Here is a 19,510-nt window from a genome sequence, read left to right on the forward strand (position 1 = left end):
GTGAAGTTACAGCGTGCCCGGTACACACGCCCTTATCAGTACATCATCGACTACGAGTGTTCTCTGGACAAGCTGTTTTATGCATTTTGCGAGTATTTCTAGCTCTTCTGTGGTGCAGTAGGCCCTTCTAGACGATTGTATCGTTTTGTGTCTGTGTTAGTTGAATGTTTATGGACGCATTCGCTCCGGGTTCCATGTACAGAAACGGACACTGCAGTAACAGTTGAAGAGATAATGGCTTCACTTTATTGTTTGGCTTCTAGGCCATCTTGGCGGTAACATCGTACAACACTGCGCATGTCTCGCGCGTACATTCACACACATAATAGTGACGTAGTTCACAGTCTATTAATATGTATCATGTGACGATCACATGATAGCAATATCGACACATCCCCTTTTCTTTACATAAACAAGTCCAAAGACTTTTACTGTCCAAACTTCACGGGAAAATGAATTCTCTGCACATAAAATTCTCATTCTCACCATAGTCCAATAGGCTGAGATTATTTTTACGCCTAGATTAATTTCACACATTCACACTGACTGGACATCTTGACTAGAGCATCATTTCACAACTCCAATAATAACAACACATTCTCTCTCTGGACAATGAAACTTTACTGGACAATAATTCAACGCCTTGAATTAAATTTATCACATTCACTCACAACGCGGGACATAAACAATACCACCAAATGTTTACTTTCTTCACTGTCTATCTTTTCTCTTCAAACAAAACACACAAACAACAAATACTGAACTGTCTCCTACAGTCTTCAGTCTTTAGGTTTTGACATAGTCATTCAGGTAAGCTGGTGGTTTAACCTGACGTCCACGAGAAGTGGTTTGACTTTGACCTGTGTCTGTTTTACCTGCGGTTTGTGACTTCATGAACTTGACTTTGATGCGTTCAGTTTTCTTTTCATTTGGCTGAATCTTCACAGGTGTTTTAGTTTCAGGTGTGTTTGTCGCACTCACAGGAGTACTGACTTTGGTCACCTGAGTCTGACTATCAGCTACTGCTCTGTAGTTTTTCACTGCTTGGTCATTTAGCTGTCTCTGCCTATCAAGGTCTGTTTTTCGAGTGATTGTCTCCCTTGGACCAGTGTTGGTCAGTGTTTCTCCAGTTGTTCTGATTTGACGCCTGTTGCGTCTGTATGCTTTACCATTTTCTGTGTGCAGTTTGTAAGACCTGACATCTACCTGTTGCTCTACTTTTGCTTTTGTCCAAGTTTTGCCTAACTTCACCCTCACGGTTTGACCTGGCTGTAGGGTTTCTAGTTCTGCTGTACCTTTGTTATAGCACTTTGCCTGTTTTTCTTTTCTTTTGATCAGATTGCCAGTCACGTTTGTGCACGTCTGCGGTTTTAGCAGAGTTTTGGCTGTAGGAATTCTGGTTTTGGTTCTTCTGCTGAACAGTCTTTGCACTGGAGAGGTTTTCATCACCTCCGATGGTATGTTCCTTAACTCTAGTAGAGCCAAGTACGGATCTGTTTTGCTTTCTACAGCTTTCATGATCAGAGTTTTTGCTTGTTTGACCGCATTTTCTGCCTTTCCGTTGGATTGCGGATAATATGGCGAACTGGTTATGTGTTCGAATCCCCAAGCCTCAGCGAAATCTCTGTATTTGTCTGAGCTATACGGCGGACCGTTATCAGAGATGATCTTATCAGGGATTCCATGTCTGGCTAAATGGGCTTTTGTCTTGTAGATGACTTCTTCTGCTGTTTTGTTCTCAAGGCGATCGACTTCAAAGAAATCAGAGTAGTAGTCTACCACTACCAGGTACGACTTCTCTTGAAAGTCAAAGAGATCACACCCTAGCGTTTCCCAGGGCCTTTCAGGTATTGGGTGGGAAATCATGGGCTCTTTCTGTTGGTTGCTTTGGTGTGTCTGACAAGTTGCACATTTGCTCACCAACTTTTCTATGTCTGCGTTCATTCCTGGCCAATAGACCAGTTCTCTTGCCCTTCTCATGCAACCCTGAATCCCAGTATGAGCCTGATGGAGCAAGTGTAGGACTTTCTCCCTCATTTCTGTTGGTACAATGATCCTTTCTGCCTTGAAACAAAGACCGTTCTGAGTCGATACTTCCTCTCTGAATGGAAAGTAAGGTTGAAGACCTAGCGGTAAGCTTTGTCTCGACTCAGGCCAACCTTCTTGTGTTATTTGCATCAGCCGACACAAATCTTTATCACGTTTTGTTGCCTCTTTCAACTCTTCGAGTCGCCCTTCAGACACGGACACATGCGCGGCCATGTCAATGCTCTCGATTTCCTGCTCTATTTCTGTCTGGAAAATCTGTTCGCTCTTCATTTTCCCTGCTTTGTGTGACCTGACCACAGCTCTGCTGAGCGTGTCAGCGAGATACATCTCTGTACCTTTCTTGTACACCACAGTGTAGTCAAACTTTTGCGTTCTCAGCAACATGCGTTGCAGACGTTTTGGCGCTGCCAACAAGGTTTTGTTGTGAATGGGAATCAACGGCTTGTGATCCGACTCCACCTCAACATGTCTACCATACACATAGCGCTCGAAACGTTCCAGCCCGAAGAGAATCGCAAGCATTTCCTTCTCTATTTGCGCATAGTTGCGTTCAGTTTGGGTCAGCGCTCGCGACGCGAACTGTACCGGTTGTCCATCTGACAACAAACACGCCCCCAGACCGAACTCAGACGCATCACACTGAAGAGTAGTTTTCGCACCAGGGTCAAAAAATCGCAAAACCGGTGGTTCAGTCAACATGCGCTTGATCTCATCAAACGCTTTCCCGTGCAGGTTCTCATCCCAGCGGAAATGCACGTCTTTTTTCACCAGCTCACGCAGAGGCGCTGCGACCTCCGACAGACGTGGTGCAAACTTCTGGAGATACCCTACCATCCCCAGAAGTCTCTGAACCGCCGCTTTGTCTTCTGGCTGCGGAAACGACTTGATTGCATCGACTTTCTTCATGTCACACTTCAACCCGTCCTTTGAGATCACGTGACCCAGATACGAGACCTCAGTTTTCCTGTACTCGACCTTCTCTTTGTTCAGTTTGATGTTCTTCTCGCGACATCTCTGCAAGAACAACCGAACGTTCTGGTCATGGTCTTTTGCTGCTTCTTTCTCTGTGTCTCCCGACCCCCACACAATGACATCATCATGGACTGCGAACACGCCCGGCAGTCCGTTCAGCGCATCATCGACACGGCGCTGAAATTCCTCTGGACATACCGACGCACCGAACGGCATTCTAGTCCAGCGAAATTTTCCGAAAGGGGTTTCAAACGTTGTCAAGAGACTGCTTTCGTCGTCCAGGACAACGTGCCAGAAGCCATTGCGCATGTCGAAATGCGAGAAAATCTTTGCGCCTACCATCGACTCTAACGCGTCATCAATGCTCTTCATGGGGTAATCATTTCTTTTCAATGCCTTGTTCAAGGGTTTTGGATCTATGCACAACCTAGCCTGACCATTGGGCTTCAACGTCACAACTACGCTGCTAATCCAATCAGTTGGTGTGTTCACCGGAACGAGGACCCCTAACTCAAGCAGACGATCAATTTCTGCTTTGACCTTCTCTTTGACAGCTATGGGCCACTGACGACATGGAAGCTTCACTGGAGGAACCGATGGGTCTGTTTCAAACGTTAGCTTTCCGTCCAGAGCCCCAACCTCCCCTTTGAATACGTCATCAAACCCTGTGAGAACATGCTTATCCCCTGTGCCTATGGCTGAAATGTTCTCGACATTGACCGTGATCAACTGCATGTGTTGGCTTGCTCTACAGCCCAAGATATCCTTCACTTTGGCGTTCACTACCACAAAGCGCACTTTGTAGCTTTTGCCGTTCTTTGGATTGACCACAGGCAGAATACGCTCACCTAGAGGAGTTACTGGTCTTTTGTCATACATCAACAAGCGTTTGTTGCTTTTGGTCAGCTTTGTCAACGCTACGTCTCCCGTCACAGTCTTGTACGTCTCTACGGACAAACTGTTGATAGTGGCTCCACTGTCAAGTTGCAACGATGTCGTCACTCTGTCATGTCCAACAAGCATTTTTGCATGCACAGATTTATCAACATCATCAACAGACAAAACATGTTCATCATCATTTTCACTCATCGTCAGAACAAAATGACCATCATCATCATCACTCTCTTCATCAGACATTTCATGCACTTGCCTATCTGAGCTTTGTTTGCACTGACGAGCAAAATGGTTCTTCTTTTTGCAACGATTGCAAGTCTTGCCATATGCGAAACAGTGTTCCTTGCCTTTCTTGTGCGATTTGCCACAATACACACACGCTTTCACACCACTGTCTCTTTCGCCCATACCTCTACCATCATGACGATCATGCTTCGACTTCGGGGTAGCACCCTTGTCCTTCTGACTGTTTGTCTTTTTTCTCACATGCACACCGACACGATGTAGGGCTTCATCACCAGCCATACTCTTGGCCTGCTGGGCTGCTGCCTCACTCACTCTGCAGATCTCAATGCACTTTTTCAAAGTTAGACCTGACTCTTGCAAGAGTTTTTCCCGAACCGTGTCATCTGACAGTCCAATAACGACTTGATCGCGTAGCATCCTTTCTTCGAATGTCTTGAAGTTACAGGAGCTAGCTAGTTGTCGGAGTGCTCCGATGTACGTGTCGATCGTTTCCCCCTTCTCTTGCTTTCGCTGGTGAAACTTGTAAGTCTCGTAGACTTCTGATGTCTCCCCCACACAGTAGGCTTCGAACAAGGGAATTATCTTCGTAATTTTGTCCTTGTCGTCTGCAGCCTCGAAAGGCAAACCTTCGAACACGTCCCTTGCACCATCACTGAGACAAGTCTTGAATACTGCGGCTCGATACTTCTCATCCTGAGAATCAAGACGCGATGCTAGTTCGTATGTCTCCCACGACAGCTTGAACTTGCGCCAAGTCGCCTCCAAACCTTGTGCTGAAAGCTCAAGTCTCTGAGGTAACGGAACTTTGACGGTTACCGACCTCGGCTGCGCTGCTACTCCGTCTTCTGCCATGATGATTCTGACACCATGTATCGTTTTGTGTCTGTGTTAGTTGAATGTTTATGGACGCATTCGCTCCGGGTTCCATGTACAGAAACGGACACTGCAGTAACAGTTGAAGAGATAATGGCTTCACTTTATTGTTTGGCTTCTAGGCCATCTTGGCGGTAACATCGTACAACACTGCGCATGTCTCGCGCGTACATTCACACACATAATAGTGACGTAGTTCACAGTCTATTAATATGTATCATGTGACGATCACATGATAGCAATATCGACACAACGATGAAGGTGTCCACGATCTCAGGAGATCCGTGTGTAACCACTAGGTATTCAGTCAAATCCGTGTAAGAGGCTTTCAACTGACGGGGACAACCAAGCCACAATTATGCACCGACTTGTCGACATAGATTAACAGACGTGCCTTTAGAATTTATATATTATATATATATATATTAGGTATGAACGTATGTGCAGAGGTGCCTCATCTGAACAGACAACTAAAGCTTGATGTTTCCGTCACACTTTGTCTTTTAGATCTTCATGATCTCGTGATTTTTTATATGGCTTGTATTTCAGCCAAGACCCAGCGGGAATATCAAAGGGACTCACTCCCCAGAGGCTCGTGAGTCCCTTGATATTCATCCGCTGGGTCTTGACTGAAATACAAGCCATAGGCTCGTGAGTCCCTTTGATATTCCCGCTGGGTCTTGACTGAAATACAAGCCATATAAAAAAAACACTCGTGTTGTAACCTCTATATATCCACTTCTTGCTGGGCACATACAAGCTTATATCCTGCAGTAGAGACTACAGCTGGTATGAAATCCATCCTGCAATGATGGGTCACTTTCTGCTAACCCAGGGTAAGTCTTTTCATCACATGCACCACTGTGCGTCAAAGTGGCGTCTGTGACGTTTTTTTGTTTACTGACTAATTAGTTTAAACGTCCTCTTTGGACCAATTGGCCTATCTTCGGACAGGTAGAGTTAATATGCTATGTGTGTGGGGGGGGGGGGAGGGGGGGCAAAACACTGGACAGATAATGATATGCAAACAAAGAACACATATGATCGTGTTATAATCCTGGAAGTCTGTTGTTGCGGTATTTCAAAATGGGGATGGAAGTAAAGATTTTGTTGGGGGTTGTTGCCTTAGTTTACGCGGAATATGGTTGGAGTGGAGCGGTTTTGTATGCGTATTTGCTTTTTATTTATGTAGAATATTTTTAGACTTTTGTATCATACCAAAATAACAAAATAAATAACCGACTGAATAAGTAGCTAAATACACAACTGGAAAAATAATACAATATTTATCATTTGAATCTTTAATCTTTATCTAGACCAAGGAAACTATTGAAATAACTAGCTAACTAAATAGAATGGGGAACTTAAAAAAAAAAAAAGAAAAAAAAAAGAATGGGGAACTTTGGTTCAGGTAGGTGGGCAGTATGTGTTTTAGCCTTGATTAAATCGAACTATGCTTCGCGTTTTAGGCGCGTTGGTTGTGTGTGTGTGTGTGGAGGGGGGGGGGGAGTCGTTTTGTTTATGTTCGCTTGCCAGTAGAAGAATTCCGGAAATCGCCCAGTCGGAATTTTATGGGTTGTGGAAGACTTAACTTTTCCTTGTTACACCCCCGGTATAGGGGTGTGTATAGGTTTCGGTCGATGTGTTTGTTTGTTTGTTTGTTTGTTTGTTTGTGTGTTTGTGTTCGCATATAGATCTCAAGAATGAACGGACCGATCGTCACCAAACTTGGTGAACAGGTTCTATACATTCCTGAGACGGTCCTTACAAAAATTGGGACCAGTAAAACACACGGTTAGGGAGTTATTGCTGGATTAAGATTCTACAAGGACTTATAGAGGGACATATTAATGGTCAAAGGGAAATAACCTTCTCAGTTGGTGGCAGTGAGAATGGTTATTTCCCTTTGACCAACGGGGGTGTTTTTTCTACCTCGGAGGAATTTCTTGTTTTTCCTTGCTTTTCCCATGGACAAACTGAGGCAAGATAGATATAGATTTAACATTGTAGTTTTTTTTCTGAACATCATTTATCAACACCATGTGATTGCACTGACAGCCACGAGGAAAATACTTCCGGTTATTTTTTTATTTTTCTTCACGTGTGTGCTAACAAATCACTCTCGAGTTACGCCCTCGGAAAATGAGCACCCGAAAACGACACGGTCTTTACCGGAAGTGATGTTACATATTGAATGGACATCAGCAGTTTCTGGGTACGTTGACAACAGCTGCCAAGACCATCCTGACGCATGCGGGAAGAACGCTTCGTATCACCTGACCCTCCCTAAAAACCACGTGGCGATGGTCAGTGTTCCCGTATTCTCCTTCAAAGAGAATCAGCACCTCAACTTATACGCTGTGACGGAGGACGGAGAGCTGGCGAGACTGTGGACCACGTCAGGCACAGCACTCAAAGTCATCCCTGCACAGATCGTCAACACCTCCATCTTTGTTGAGTTGGTCTCAGAAAGGGAATATCGCCAGTCAGAAGGCTTCCAAATGCTGTTCTCTTTTCACCCTGTGTCCAATTATCCACAACGCAATGGGGACGGACTGTTCAATTGTTCCTCTCCAGACTACGCTTCGTTTCGTCAGCACCTGGACTGTAACTCTCTCGTCGAATGCCTGGGCTCTCAAGACGCGCGGCACTGTCCCGAGTTTGAGCGTGAGCTGCACAAGGATTACCAAATGTTCCCCAGAGAGAGGACACGCGGGACAGTATTGACGTGGTATGACGGCCAGGAAAGCTGCCGGCAACTGGGCGGCGACCTTGCTATGATGAAGACGCTGGCAGAGTGGAACAAATTTTACCAAGTCGTTGGCAACGTCAGTCGTTCTGTCGGCAACTTTGTCTGGGTCGGGATTCACGGCTATGACCTGAACGTCGCGGACTACTACCGCCATGCCTACTTCTGGGCGGACAACACAGTGTCGTATTCCGTCAACCTCACTCACCTCTTCTACCGAACAGTGCAGGGTAGAGTGTGTCTGTACCACAGCCCCGGCTGTAACCGCCACCTTTGCTACGCTGACTGCAAGATCAGGTACGCCACTGCCTACGCGTGTCAATTCGAAAGGCGTAATTCATCGGCAGAGCCAAGACGGGCTGTGGACTTTTCTGAGCTGAGGAATTTGACCCGAAAAACCACGAACCAGTCGCTCGTGCGATGCGAAAACGGTGGTCACATGACACACAGTTTTCTGTCCTGCGATCCACAGAGCCACTGCGGAACCCGTCAGCTTTACTCGGATTGTTCTATCTCCATCCCTCACGTCAGTGGCGCGTCCGTGCCCAGGAAGAATAACGCGGATCTAGCTGAAGATGACGCAAGATACAATATTTCGGGCAGTAACAGTGACGCATCTTTCACAGCTGGTGACGTAAGGGTGGCCATGTTTGTGTGTGAGGACGGACGAAGTACCGTGCCGTACTCTCTGGTGTGTGACTTCAGGGAGGACTGTGACGACGCGTCAGACGAGGCGTGGTGTGTGCACAGCGAGCAGTGTGTGGGCTTCACGTGCCGCAATGGTCAGTGCGTTGCCGAGACCGCTTACTGTGACGTCAGACGGGACTGCTGGGACGGATCAGACGAGCTGTGCGACCACGCTCACCTGCTGACGAGGACAATCGTCAGAATGCTGCCACCCACTCTTATATCTTTTGATGGTAAGAATTCGTTCCTTATGGGGGCCGGGGGACCCGGGTAGCTCAGGGGGTAGAGCGCTGGACTTGTGATCCTAGGGTCACGGGCTCGAATCCAGGCCTGGATTGACACGGGTTAACTTTATGTGCAGACTCAGAGACGGTATTCATGTCCCACCCCCGTGTCACCACAGTGGCAGGTAAAAGACCTCGGCCATTCTGCCATAAGTGGCTGGTTACATCTAAACACGCATATAACTTGGTATCTAATCTGAAGTTGAGGTAACACCCGGGAACTTGCCCCTAATGGATTTGTCGTGAGGGCGTAAAACTTCAATTTCTCTCTCTCGTTCCTTATTTTCCTCGTTTTTAGTTTGGACTTTTGTAATAATAATGTAGTTATTAGTATTGTATAAATATATATACCTCCCTTTAGGCTTTTTCAAATTTCCTTTGTTTTAACCTAATGTCTTGGTTAAAACTTGTCTAAATTTCTAAATTCTTTCTTAATAAATAGTAATTCTACACTTTGGCCTTAAATCAAAGTGTTTCCCTTCACAGATATCCCCTTGGGGTTGTCAAATGAGGGTAGTCTCCCATGCCAACAGAAGCTACCATTCAGAAAGTGGTTTGCTTCTTAGTTGGATACTATGGGTTAATAGCTCACGCCATCTGTACCACCTGACCACTGATGAGACTGACACAATAGTGTCGAAACACGTGTCTGGACTAGGTACTAAAACAATGGTCCTCCTCAGGACTAGATTTCATTGTGTTACGTCCCCCACAAAGGGACTTTGCTTTGTAAATCTCGGTCCCCCTTAAGGAGGGTCTGATGCTCCAAATAGGCTGTCTGTGAAGAGATACTTTCTTCTCTCTCTTTCGCTCTGCTAAGAGATTTTAACAAATCTCAGAAGAAAGTCTCTGCTGACTTTCAATTGTTTCTTTCACAACTTCTGATGTTTTATATATCCGTTTGTTTCGTGCACAAAAACGTGCTATTGTAGATAAGCTCACATCGAGTCGCATTCAAATGACTAACTGACGACTACATTGTGAAAAAGGGAAACTGGATCACACGGGTTCACGATGGCTCAGGGGTAAGATAAACCACGCAAAAATAAATTCTTTGAAAATTGTTCGCTCTTTACGGAGGGCACCTAGGATGTTCTCAATCGGTGAGTGTTTAAATGAAAGGGTGTTTGTACTGTGTGTAAAAGCCTGACCGTATCTGTGATGGTTTACGGGAGGCTTACTGTGCCTTTAAAGTACCTTTATAAATGTTCCTTTTAACATGTATTCTTGTGATTTTTGTTCATGAGTGTTGGGGAATTGTAAGTTCTAGAAATGCCACAATAATGTAAATGCTACATATCGAAAGCATTTGATTTTGTGCTCAAGAATCTGGTGTAGAGTCTGCATGTTTGCTACCACAGTGAACACATTCCTATTTTCTGTTAAGTGTAGGGATATGTAAAGGTTGTACGCTGAGTCTCAGTAGATATAAAACATGGTCGAAGATTGTGGATCGTGAAAAACGCGAGCTTCAGCGGGCTTTTTCATGACCACGAAAGACATCGATATGGTTAATATCAGCTAAGGTGAGGTGCGTAACCTAACGCTCTTTATTCCATCTTCTGTCAGTTGTTATTTAAAACAAAAACGTTTCATCCCACAGTTTGGTTAAATCTGCACGTATGTAGACGAGTGATTCATATCAATCAATCAATCAATATGAGGCTTATATCGCGCGTATTCCGTGGGTTCCCGCAGTGGGGCACTGCGGTTATGAAATTAAAGGCCCCTCCTGTTTTTGGAAACGCAGGAGCTTTCTAGTTTGCTGTTAGGTAGATTTTTGGTTCCTCTTTCCTGTCATGCTCTCTTTTTCTTCATGAATTCTTTTCTTTTTTCTGCCTTCTTGCTCATTCACCTGTATTTTTTCCAAAAATCTCTTCTCTTGCCGCTTGTCTCGCGATTCATGTATAGTTTAATCTGTTAGTGTTCTGATGTAAGTCCAGCAGTAGATAGGTTAAGCCTATTTTAACATACTGGAAACTGGTAATCTTCCAGTAGGTATTAATTTAGTTTTACTAAAGCCTGCTGGGACACAAGTAATGGGTTAGTGCATTTGTAAACAGGAATCGCTTGACAAGTGGCCCCCTTCATCCCCCCCTTCCTCGTCCTGATATGGCTCTGCGTAGTCGGCTGGACGTTAAGCAACAAATAAACAAATTCCGTGGGTACAGTTCTAAGCGCAGGGATTTTTTTTTCATTTTTGACTCACATGCGAAGCAAAAGTGAGTCTATGTACTCACCCGAGTCGTCCGTCCGTCCGTCCGTCCGGAAAACTTTAACGTTGGATATTTCTTGGACACTATTCAGTCTATCAGTACCAAATTTGGCAAGATGGTGTATGATGACAAGGCCCCAAAAAAACATACATAGCATCTTGACCTTGCTTCAAGGTCAAGGTCGCAGGGGCCATAAATGTTGCCTAAAAAACGGCTATTTTTCACATTTTTCACATTTTCTCTGAAGTTTTTGAGATTCAATACCTCACCTATATATGATATATAGGGCAAAGTAAGCCCCATCTTTTGATACCAGTTTGGTTTACCTTGCTTCAAGGTCAAGGTCACAGGAGCTCTTCAAAGCTGGATTGTATACATATTTTGAAGTGACCTTGACCCTGAACTATGGAAGATAACTGTTTCAAACTTAAAAATTATGTGGGGCACATGTTATGCTTTCATCATGAGACACATTTGGTCACATATGATCAAGGTCAAGGTCACTTTGACCCTTATGAAATGTGACCAAAATAAGGTAGTGAACCACTAAAAGTAACCATATCTCATGGTAGAAAGAGCCAATAAGCACCATTGTACTTCCTATGTCTTGAATTAACAGCTTTGTGTTGCATGACCTTGGATGACCTTGACCTTGTTGGTAGGAAAAATGTGTAAAGCAGTTCTTAGTGTATGATGTCATTGCTGTAAAGGTCAAGGTCAAGCATGTGAGTCGTATGGGCTTTGCCCTTCTTGTTTTTTTCATATGCGTAATTGTTTCGTCCAAAACATTTGATTCTGCCAACATTTCGCAGCAATTAGTTGGATTTGGAATATAATTGAGTAAACTTATTTGTATGTTGTTATTTTGCTGTAGCGGTAAAGGCAGATAATGTTGTGTGTTTTTCGTGTTTGATCATGGTTAAATCAGTAAATATAGAAAGTATAAATCTAAACAACAAAGTGACTGTTTATATGTTCCCCTCCATATTCTTTTCAAACCTTGTTCGTTCCGTGTTGCGTCTGCTCAGTTTTTGTTGCCTTTTGTGTTTGTTTGTTTGTTCCTGATGAAGCTTACATAAGCAAAACTTCGTACTGTCTTGAGCTGTTCTTGTATCGGTGAGAACAGATATATATATTTTTTTTTAAACTTTATAGAAAGTATAACAAATCAATTACTGCAGAAATTTCGGTCTGCCCGAAAACATAAAGTCAAAAGTGAACTAGATGTAAAAAGCGACCTTTGCCCTCTGTTGTCATAGGTACCAGGGCGGAGATGCACGAAGTGAAAGTGGGTGAAACCCAAACGGGCGAGAACAAACCGCGGGGTCTGATTCGTTGAGATCACAACACATCTCAATTACAACCAATCGAACACCACGGCTGACACCCATCCGGTTTGTTACTTTCTCGTGCACCTCGGCCAAGGTGACTTGTGACGCACAGCGCTCACCGTTATCTTCACCATTATAGAGCTCTTAGGCCCCCCCCCCCCAAAAAAAAAAAAAGAAGTCTGTTTACGGTAACATAGGCACACAAAAAATAGGGTCGGTAGGTCGGGAAATTTTTTTTCCCCCAAAAAAATATATTTTTAAGTTATTTTGCCAAAAAACAAAGACTTTTTTTTTATAATTTTTTTTTCCAAATGCCCAAAAAAAAGTCTAGGGTCGCGCGAAAAAATAGGGTCGGTCGGGATACCGTAAACAGACTATTTTTTTGTGGCCTTACACCCCCCTCCCCCACCCCTCTGTCATTTGCTGTTGTTACTCGCACCTTGGTCTCCCTTGGTTCTGGACTGAGGTGCACGAAACGGAAGTGGTTGCCACCCAATTGATGGGGAACAAACCGCGGGGTCGGATTGGTTGAAATCGCAACAAATCTCAATCTCAACCAATCAGACCTCGCGGCTGCGTACCATGACAGCCATTTGGGTGGTACCCATGTCTGCTTCGTGCACCTCAGCCTGGTCTCTGTCAGGTCAAGGCAACTTCAGTCAGACTCTTCTCAGCCCGTCAGACCTTTGCCCCGAGACACACCTCAGATGCTCGGACGGCAACTGCCTGCCTGTGTTCGTACGTTGCAACGGGGTGTACGACTGCATTGACAAGGCGGACGAGGCCCATTGCGACAACGTGACGTGTCCAGGCTTCTACCGCTGCCGCTCGTCCAGCGTGTGTGTGCACCCTGACCACCTGTGTGACGGCTGGCCCCAGTGTCCGCAGCGTGATGACGAGTGGCTGTGTCAGGCCCTGTGTCCCTCCCGCTGCAGCTGTCATGGCCACGCCTTCGTCTGTCCCCGCCCTTTTCCCGCCCCCTCCTTCCCTCAGCTGCGCTACCTGGACGCTTTGGGGTCCGGCATGACGATGAATGACGTCAGCTCCAACGTGTATCTGATATGGCTCAGGCTAGCGTCGTGTGGGATAGTGGAGCTGCAGGTAATGGACCTGCGCAACCTGAGAATGTTGGACCTGAGTGACAACCAGCTTACGACTCTCCGTATGGATGCCTTCCTAAATCTCACCAACCTAGCCGTTCTCTGTCTGGCTGGAAACCCTTTGCTTTCTGTCACAGCAGGGAACAACTACACCCAGCAGCAAACTCTTCGAGTCCTCGATCTTTCCAGCACATTCCTCACGTCGTTCGGCAGTCTGGCTTTTTCAGGCTTTCCAGAGCTGCGGACCCTCAACGCATCAAACAGCAAAATTGAGGTCATCACTGAGGACGGTTTCGTCCATACCCCTAAGTTAGGTCTTGTTGACTTGCAGGGAAACCCCGTGGAACGCTTCCCAGTGAACCTTTTCACGGGACTCTTACGGCTAGAGGCCGTGTACTCTGACAACTATAAGCTGTGCTGCAGCGACACCCTCCCAGCCAACTTTGAAATAGATTCCTGCCATGCGCCTCGAGACGAAATCTCCTCCTGCGAGGATCTTCTTCGCTCGGACGTTTTCCGGGCATTCCTGTGGATGTTTTGCAGCCTTGCTTGTTTTGGAAACGCAGGATGTCTCCTGTTTCGTTCTTTCGTACAAAAGGCGTCCATGTCGAGCGGTTTTAACGTCTTTGTCAGCAGCCTTGGAGCGGCGGACTTCTTGATGGGAATTTACCTGGCTATGGTAGGAGGAGCGGACATTGCTTACCAGGGTCAATACTCCCTTTTCGAGACGGCCTGGAAGTCGGGGGTTGTGTGTAAAGCAGCGGGGTTCCTGTCCCTGCTGTCCTGTGAGATCTCGGCCACCATGATCTGCGTCATCACGCTGGATCGCTTCCTGGTGCTGCGCTTTCCCTTCAGCAGGTTTCACTTCGAGCCCAAGTCTGCGGTTCTTGCCTGCGTGGCTGTCTGGCTCCTGGGGGTCATCATCGCGGTTGTACCTCTTCTCCCGGTGACGTCACAGTGGCAGTTCTACGGGCAGACCGGCATCTGCATCCCACTACCCATCACCAGGCAGAGCTTCCCGGGCCAGGACTACGCCTTCGCCGTCATGATCGTCCTCAACCTGGTCCTCTTCCTGTTGATCGCTGCGGGCCAGCTGCTCATCTTCTGGACCATCAGGGACACCGCCATCACATCCACCGCCCGCTACAAGTCCCAGGAGATGACCGTCGCCCGTCGCTTGACCTCCATCGTGGTGTCCGACTTTCTCTGTTGGTTCCCCATCGGTCTGCTAGGTGTGCTGGCGGCCACAGGAACCCCCATCCCTGGCGAGGTCAACGTGGCAGTGGCCATCCTGGTACTGCCGCTCAACTCGGCGCTCAACCCTTTCCTCTACACCTTCAACCTGCTGGTGGAGAGGTTGGACAGGCAAGAGGAGCAGAGGCTTCTCAAGCAGCTGGAGGAGGAGCGAGACCAAGACAGACCTGCTGGCGGAGAGGTTGGACAGGCAAGCGGAGCAGAGGCTTCTCAACCAGCTGGAGGGGGAGCGAGACCAAGACTGAGACCTGCTGGAGGAGAGGTGGGACAGGCAAGCGGAGCAGAGGCTTCTCAAGCAGCTGGAGGAGGACTGAGACCTGCTGGTGGAGAGGTGGGACAGGCAAGCGGAGCAGAGGCTTCTCAAGCAGCTGGAGGAGGAGCGAGACCAAGACTGAGTACAGTGGAACCCCCCTTTTAAGACCTCCACAAATCTGAGAAAATCAGGTCTTAAAATGGAGGAAGTCTTAAACTGGGGGTAAGACTAAGGAGGTTATGAAGAGAACACCTGAGAATGATGGGAGGAAGTCTAAACAAGTCGCGTAAGGCGAAAATACAACATTTAGTCAAGTAGCTGTCGAACTCACAGAATGAAACTGAACGCAATGCAACGCAGCAAGACCGTATACTCGTAGCATCGTCAGTCCACCGCTCATGGCAAAGGCCGCAGTGACATTGCCAAAAAGAGCGGGGTAGTAGTTGCGCTGAGAAGGATAGCACGCTTTTCTGTACCTCTCTTCGTTTTAACTTTCTGAGCGTGTTCTCAATCCAAACATATCATATCTATATGTTTTTGGAATCAGGAACCGACAAGGAATAAGATAAAAGTGTTTTTAAATTGATTTCGAAAATTTAATTTTGATCATAATTTTTATATTTTTAATTTTCAGAGCTTGTTTTTAATCCAAATATAACATATTTATATGTTTTTGGAATCAGAAAATGATAGAGAATAAGATGAACGTAAATTTGGATCGTTTTATAAAAAAAATTGTGGTTTTTTTTTACAATTTTCAGATTTTTAATGACCAAAGTCATTAATTAATTTTTAAGCCACCAAGCTGAAATGCAATACCGAAGTCCGGGCTTCGTCGGAGATTACTTGACCAACATTTCAACCAATTTGGTTGAAAAATGAGAGCGTGACAGTGCCGCCTCAACTTTCACGAAAAGCCGGATATGACGTCATCAAAGACATTTATCAAAAAAATGAAAAAAACGTCTGAGGATATCATACCCAGGAACTCTCATGTCCAATTTCATAAAGATCGGTTCAGTAGTTTAGTCTGAATCGCTCTACACACACAGACAGACAGACAGACAGACAGACACACATACACCACGACCCTCGTCTCGATTCCCCCCTCTATGTTAAAACATTTAGTCAAAACTTGACTAAATTTAAAAAGGGGGGGTGGGGGTGTCTTAAAAGGCGGGTTCCACTGTCCTCCAAAGACGGGCAGCTGTGAGTTTCTATTACGGGGAGCATTGGATACGAGAGAGAAAAGAAACGGATGGATTACCAAAATGTCAATCTGTTCCCATGTTCCTGTGAAATTTCGTTTATCTTAATTGCGCGTGTTTGTGTACGTGTGTGTGTGTGTGTGTGTGTGTGTGTGTGTGTGTGTGTGTTTGTGTGTGTGTGTTTGTCAGTGAGTGGTATGCGTATGTGTGTATATATATATGTGTGTGTGTGTGTGTGTCAGTGTGTGGTGTGTGTGTGTGCGTGTGTGTGTGTGTGTGTGGTAGGACATACTCATTTGAAGCATAAGTCATCGTGAACAACAAACACAACAACAAATACCACAACAACAACAACAACAACCAAACAGATCAATGCACAAGCAGACATCGGATCCAACACGATACAATGACTGTCTGTCTCTGTACTATGGCGATTACTATCACACACACGCACACTCACTCACACACACACGTAGACAAGACATGACATGCCATTTTCAAGAAAGTCACAATTCGAACTTTAGGTCTTCGGTGCATTTCCTGACATTACTTTGTGCATCATAATACCTTTACTATACTTTAATCTACTTAAAAGTGTCTGTGAAGACTGCCTAACAGTTTCAATATATGTTAGCTCTTGCAGAATCCCACACACTGGTTCCATGGAGAATCCATAGTGAACAAAATGTCCATCATTTTCACGAGTTTTCATTCACAAGCACCTGGGAAATAAATCTCATGTTCCCCGGGGAATAAATCCCCGGTTACCTTTGTTACGGCGGGTTTTTTCGTGTAATTGTCTGTGTGTGTTTATGCTCCTAACAGAAAAATGCGTGTGCTGCTCTGTTTACAAACTCCCGTCTCACACACACACAACACTCAAACAAGGCACAAAGACTGAACACAATTTCTGCCCTTTGCCCTCGTACCTATATTCAAGCAATCACAAGTATTCACCCGTAATCACAACAAAATATAAATATAATATCTCACATTCACTCAAAAGACTCTTTCATTCAATACAACATATTATTAGCTTGAGTAGGATGAAATGAAAGCCTCTTCCTCGATGATGTCGTCCTTGTTGACTCTCAGTTCAAGGATCACACATACTTAACTAATTACTTCACGTGTCAACTCACAATTCAGTGGCCGCACACACTATTCTGGATTCGTCCAATCCTTTTCTACACAACTTAGCTGGTTACCTCTCTTGTCAACTCACAGTTCAGTGGTTACAAGTTATTCTGGATTCGCACAATCCTTCAGTTTCTACACACTCAGTTCTCTGGGTGCGCACACTCTCCTAGGTCGCACAATTCTGTTTACTCGCGAATCAGCGGGTCCGACACTTGCACCATATCACACCCATGACATGTCGACATTCATGGTGATATGGGGTGGGGTTCCACCGGATACAAGTTCTCCAGCGCTGCTTTACAACCCTGCGCCGACTCTACTCGTCCTGGCAGCAAGGAGGGGACGCTCCTCTTCTCATCTCGTCTACCCTTCCGGTCGAGCGCGTCCTGCTCCCACCGGGATGCTGTGTAGAAAGTTTATGCTACCGTAAGTTTCAATTCTTAGATAAACTTCTCCACATAATAATACTTCCATTCTTTCTCAATATTATTCAATTATCCGTCAACTAACTTATGCTGTTATATTATTTACATCAGCTCATTTACAAGTAACTTCATTACAAAAGAACATACAACACTCCTTTTCAAAAATGGCTGACAACAGCTCACGCTTTCCAACCCATTTCACAACATGACTCTCACAGTCATTTCACAAGTTAAGGTTACTGAACAAAATACAATTCAATAAATACCTGTATTCACAGCATTTGAATCATATCAGATTCATTCCAACAGGAGTCACTAAACAGTTGACTCACTGCTCCTTGAGAAACATCTTACAACAGTGTAGAGTAAACACACCCTCTCCCGAGAGCGATCTGAGATGTTCTACCCAATATCAATATGGCCACTTCAAGGTTGTCATATTTTAGTCATCTTCTCTCTCATTGGTCAATAGTAGCCAATGACAATACAGTTCACAAAAATCAGCTCACTATTTCAACAGGTGACACTACGATCACGCAGTCGACTCATGCTAACTAAAAGTATGGCAAGCCAATCTGTACATATTTGTTAAATACTTTTAATACTGAATTATGTACAAATCCATTTGTCACAACCATAGTTGCAGGAAGCCCTATTACATGGATAATCAAAAGCAAACCCAATAGAAACGCTCGAGGATTCTTCGGCTCTTTTCATTGGCGTTTCCCCAGACCTAAACAGACGACAAGACACTGCTTTGCAAAGTTCCAAAAACCAACTGGCAAACTGGCAAAAGTAAACAAAAAAACAAAACTACTTCAATAAATTCGTCACAAACAAATGAAACCTACCGATATGTTATGTCTTCTTACAAAGTCACGGAGTGTGTGTAGTATCTGTGTTTCGATACACAGACGTTCGGAGAAACACGAACGTCAAGTTCAAGTAAAACGACACCTGACACACACATTTTGACCCGTGCACAAGACGTTGTATCGATAAACGAAGCACAAGTAAGAAACAATAATAAAAGCAAAGAAAATAGCAACACGATATGCAAACATCTAACAAAGCCGAGCAAGCAGAATGACAGGTCTAATGAAAAACAAAGAGGTACCGAGTCGGAAACAAGATCGCGATTCTTTCCTTCGCTGCACGACGCAAATCTTCTGTGACCTTTGACCAAACGTAGCTTCCACATTCGATCACCGTGCTCAGCTTAATATTTACAACAGAAAGCCGAGGGGGTGGAATACCGAGATGAACCTACAGAAATGTGCATCCTCAAACCTGACATATTCATCCCAACTCATTTAATGAACTCAAAAACACAGAAAGTTGCTTTCACACGCCATCTTTGATTGCCAGTGGTTATCAAACCGGGACCCGTGTGGTTATCAGCACGGGACCCGTGTTTCAAAGCATGGCTCCCTAGGTTGATTGTGCACTTGTTTTCTCACTACCAAAATGATGACAAAAACGATGTTTGATGGTTTGTTGACAGACCAGCTTTTTTGTCGGTCCTCGGGGGGCATATCGACTTCTCCCCTCGGACAGACAAAAAAGCAGGTCTGTCAACAACCCATCAAACATCTTATAATGTCTTGTCTATCTCTTTATAAAGCCATACGAATCCTTAGGCTCATGTACAAATTTCGATGATTTTGTCTTTTGTCTTTTGTGCGTGTGTGTGTGTGTGTGCTTGCTTGAGTTTTGAGTATGTGTGTGTGCGTGTCTGTGTGTGTGTGTGTGTGTGCGTGTCTGTGTATGTGAGTGTGTGTCTGTGTGTATGTGTATGTGTGTGCGTGTGTAATATCAACGTAAGAGCG

The 19,510-nt window shown here is 45.1% G+C and overlaps 1 protein-coding gene across 1 annotated transcript; it reads left to right on the forward strand.

Annotated features, from left to right (window-relative positions):
- Nucleotides 1-6,618: 6,618 nt before the first annotated feature.
- Nucleotides 6,619-16,199, forward strand: LOC138980429 (G-protein coupled receptor GRL101-like). Its single transcript, XM_070353311.1, has 2 exons — nucleotides 6,619-8,703; nucleotides 12,945-16,199. Exons 1-2 carry the CDS (start codon nucleotides 7,002-7,004, stop codon nucleotides 15,071-15,073), a joined length of 3,831 nt encoding a protein of 1,276 aa, XP_070209412.1. The 5' UTR covers nucleotides 6,619-7,001; the 3' UTR covers nucleotides 15,074-16,199.
- The last annotated feature ends 3,311 nt before the right edge of the window (nucleotides 16,200-19,510 follow it).

This window comes from Littorina saxatilis, linkage group LG11, assembly GCF_037325665.1.
Source record: "Littorina saxatilis isolate snail1 linkage group LG11, US_GU_Lsax_2.0, whole genome shotgun sequence".
NCBI lineage: Eukaryota > Metazoa > Mollusca > Gastropoda > Littorinimorpha > Littorinidae > Littorina > Littorina saxatilis.

Excerpts from the sequence above, each read along its gene's own strand:
- LOC138980429 (XM_070353311.1), top strand. The coding sequence starts at position 7,002 with ATGGACAAACTGAGGCAAGATAGATATAGATTTAACATTGTAGTTTTT. Across the intron at positions 8,704-12,944 it reads CACTCTTATATCTTTTGATG|GTCAAGGCAACTTCAGTCAG; the intron begins GTAAGAATTCGT and ends GGTCTCTGTCAG.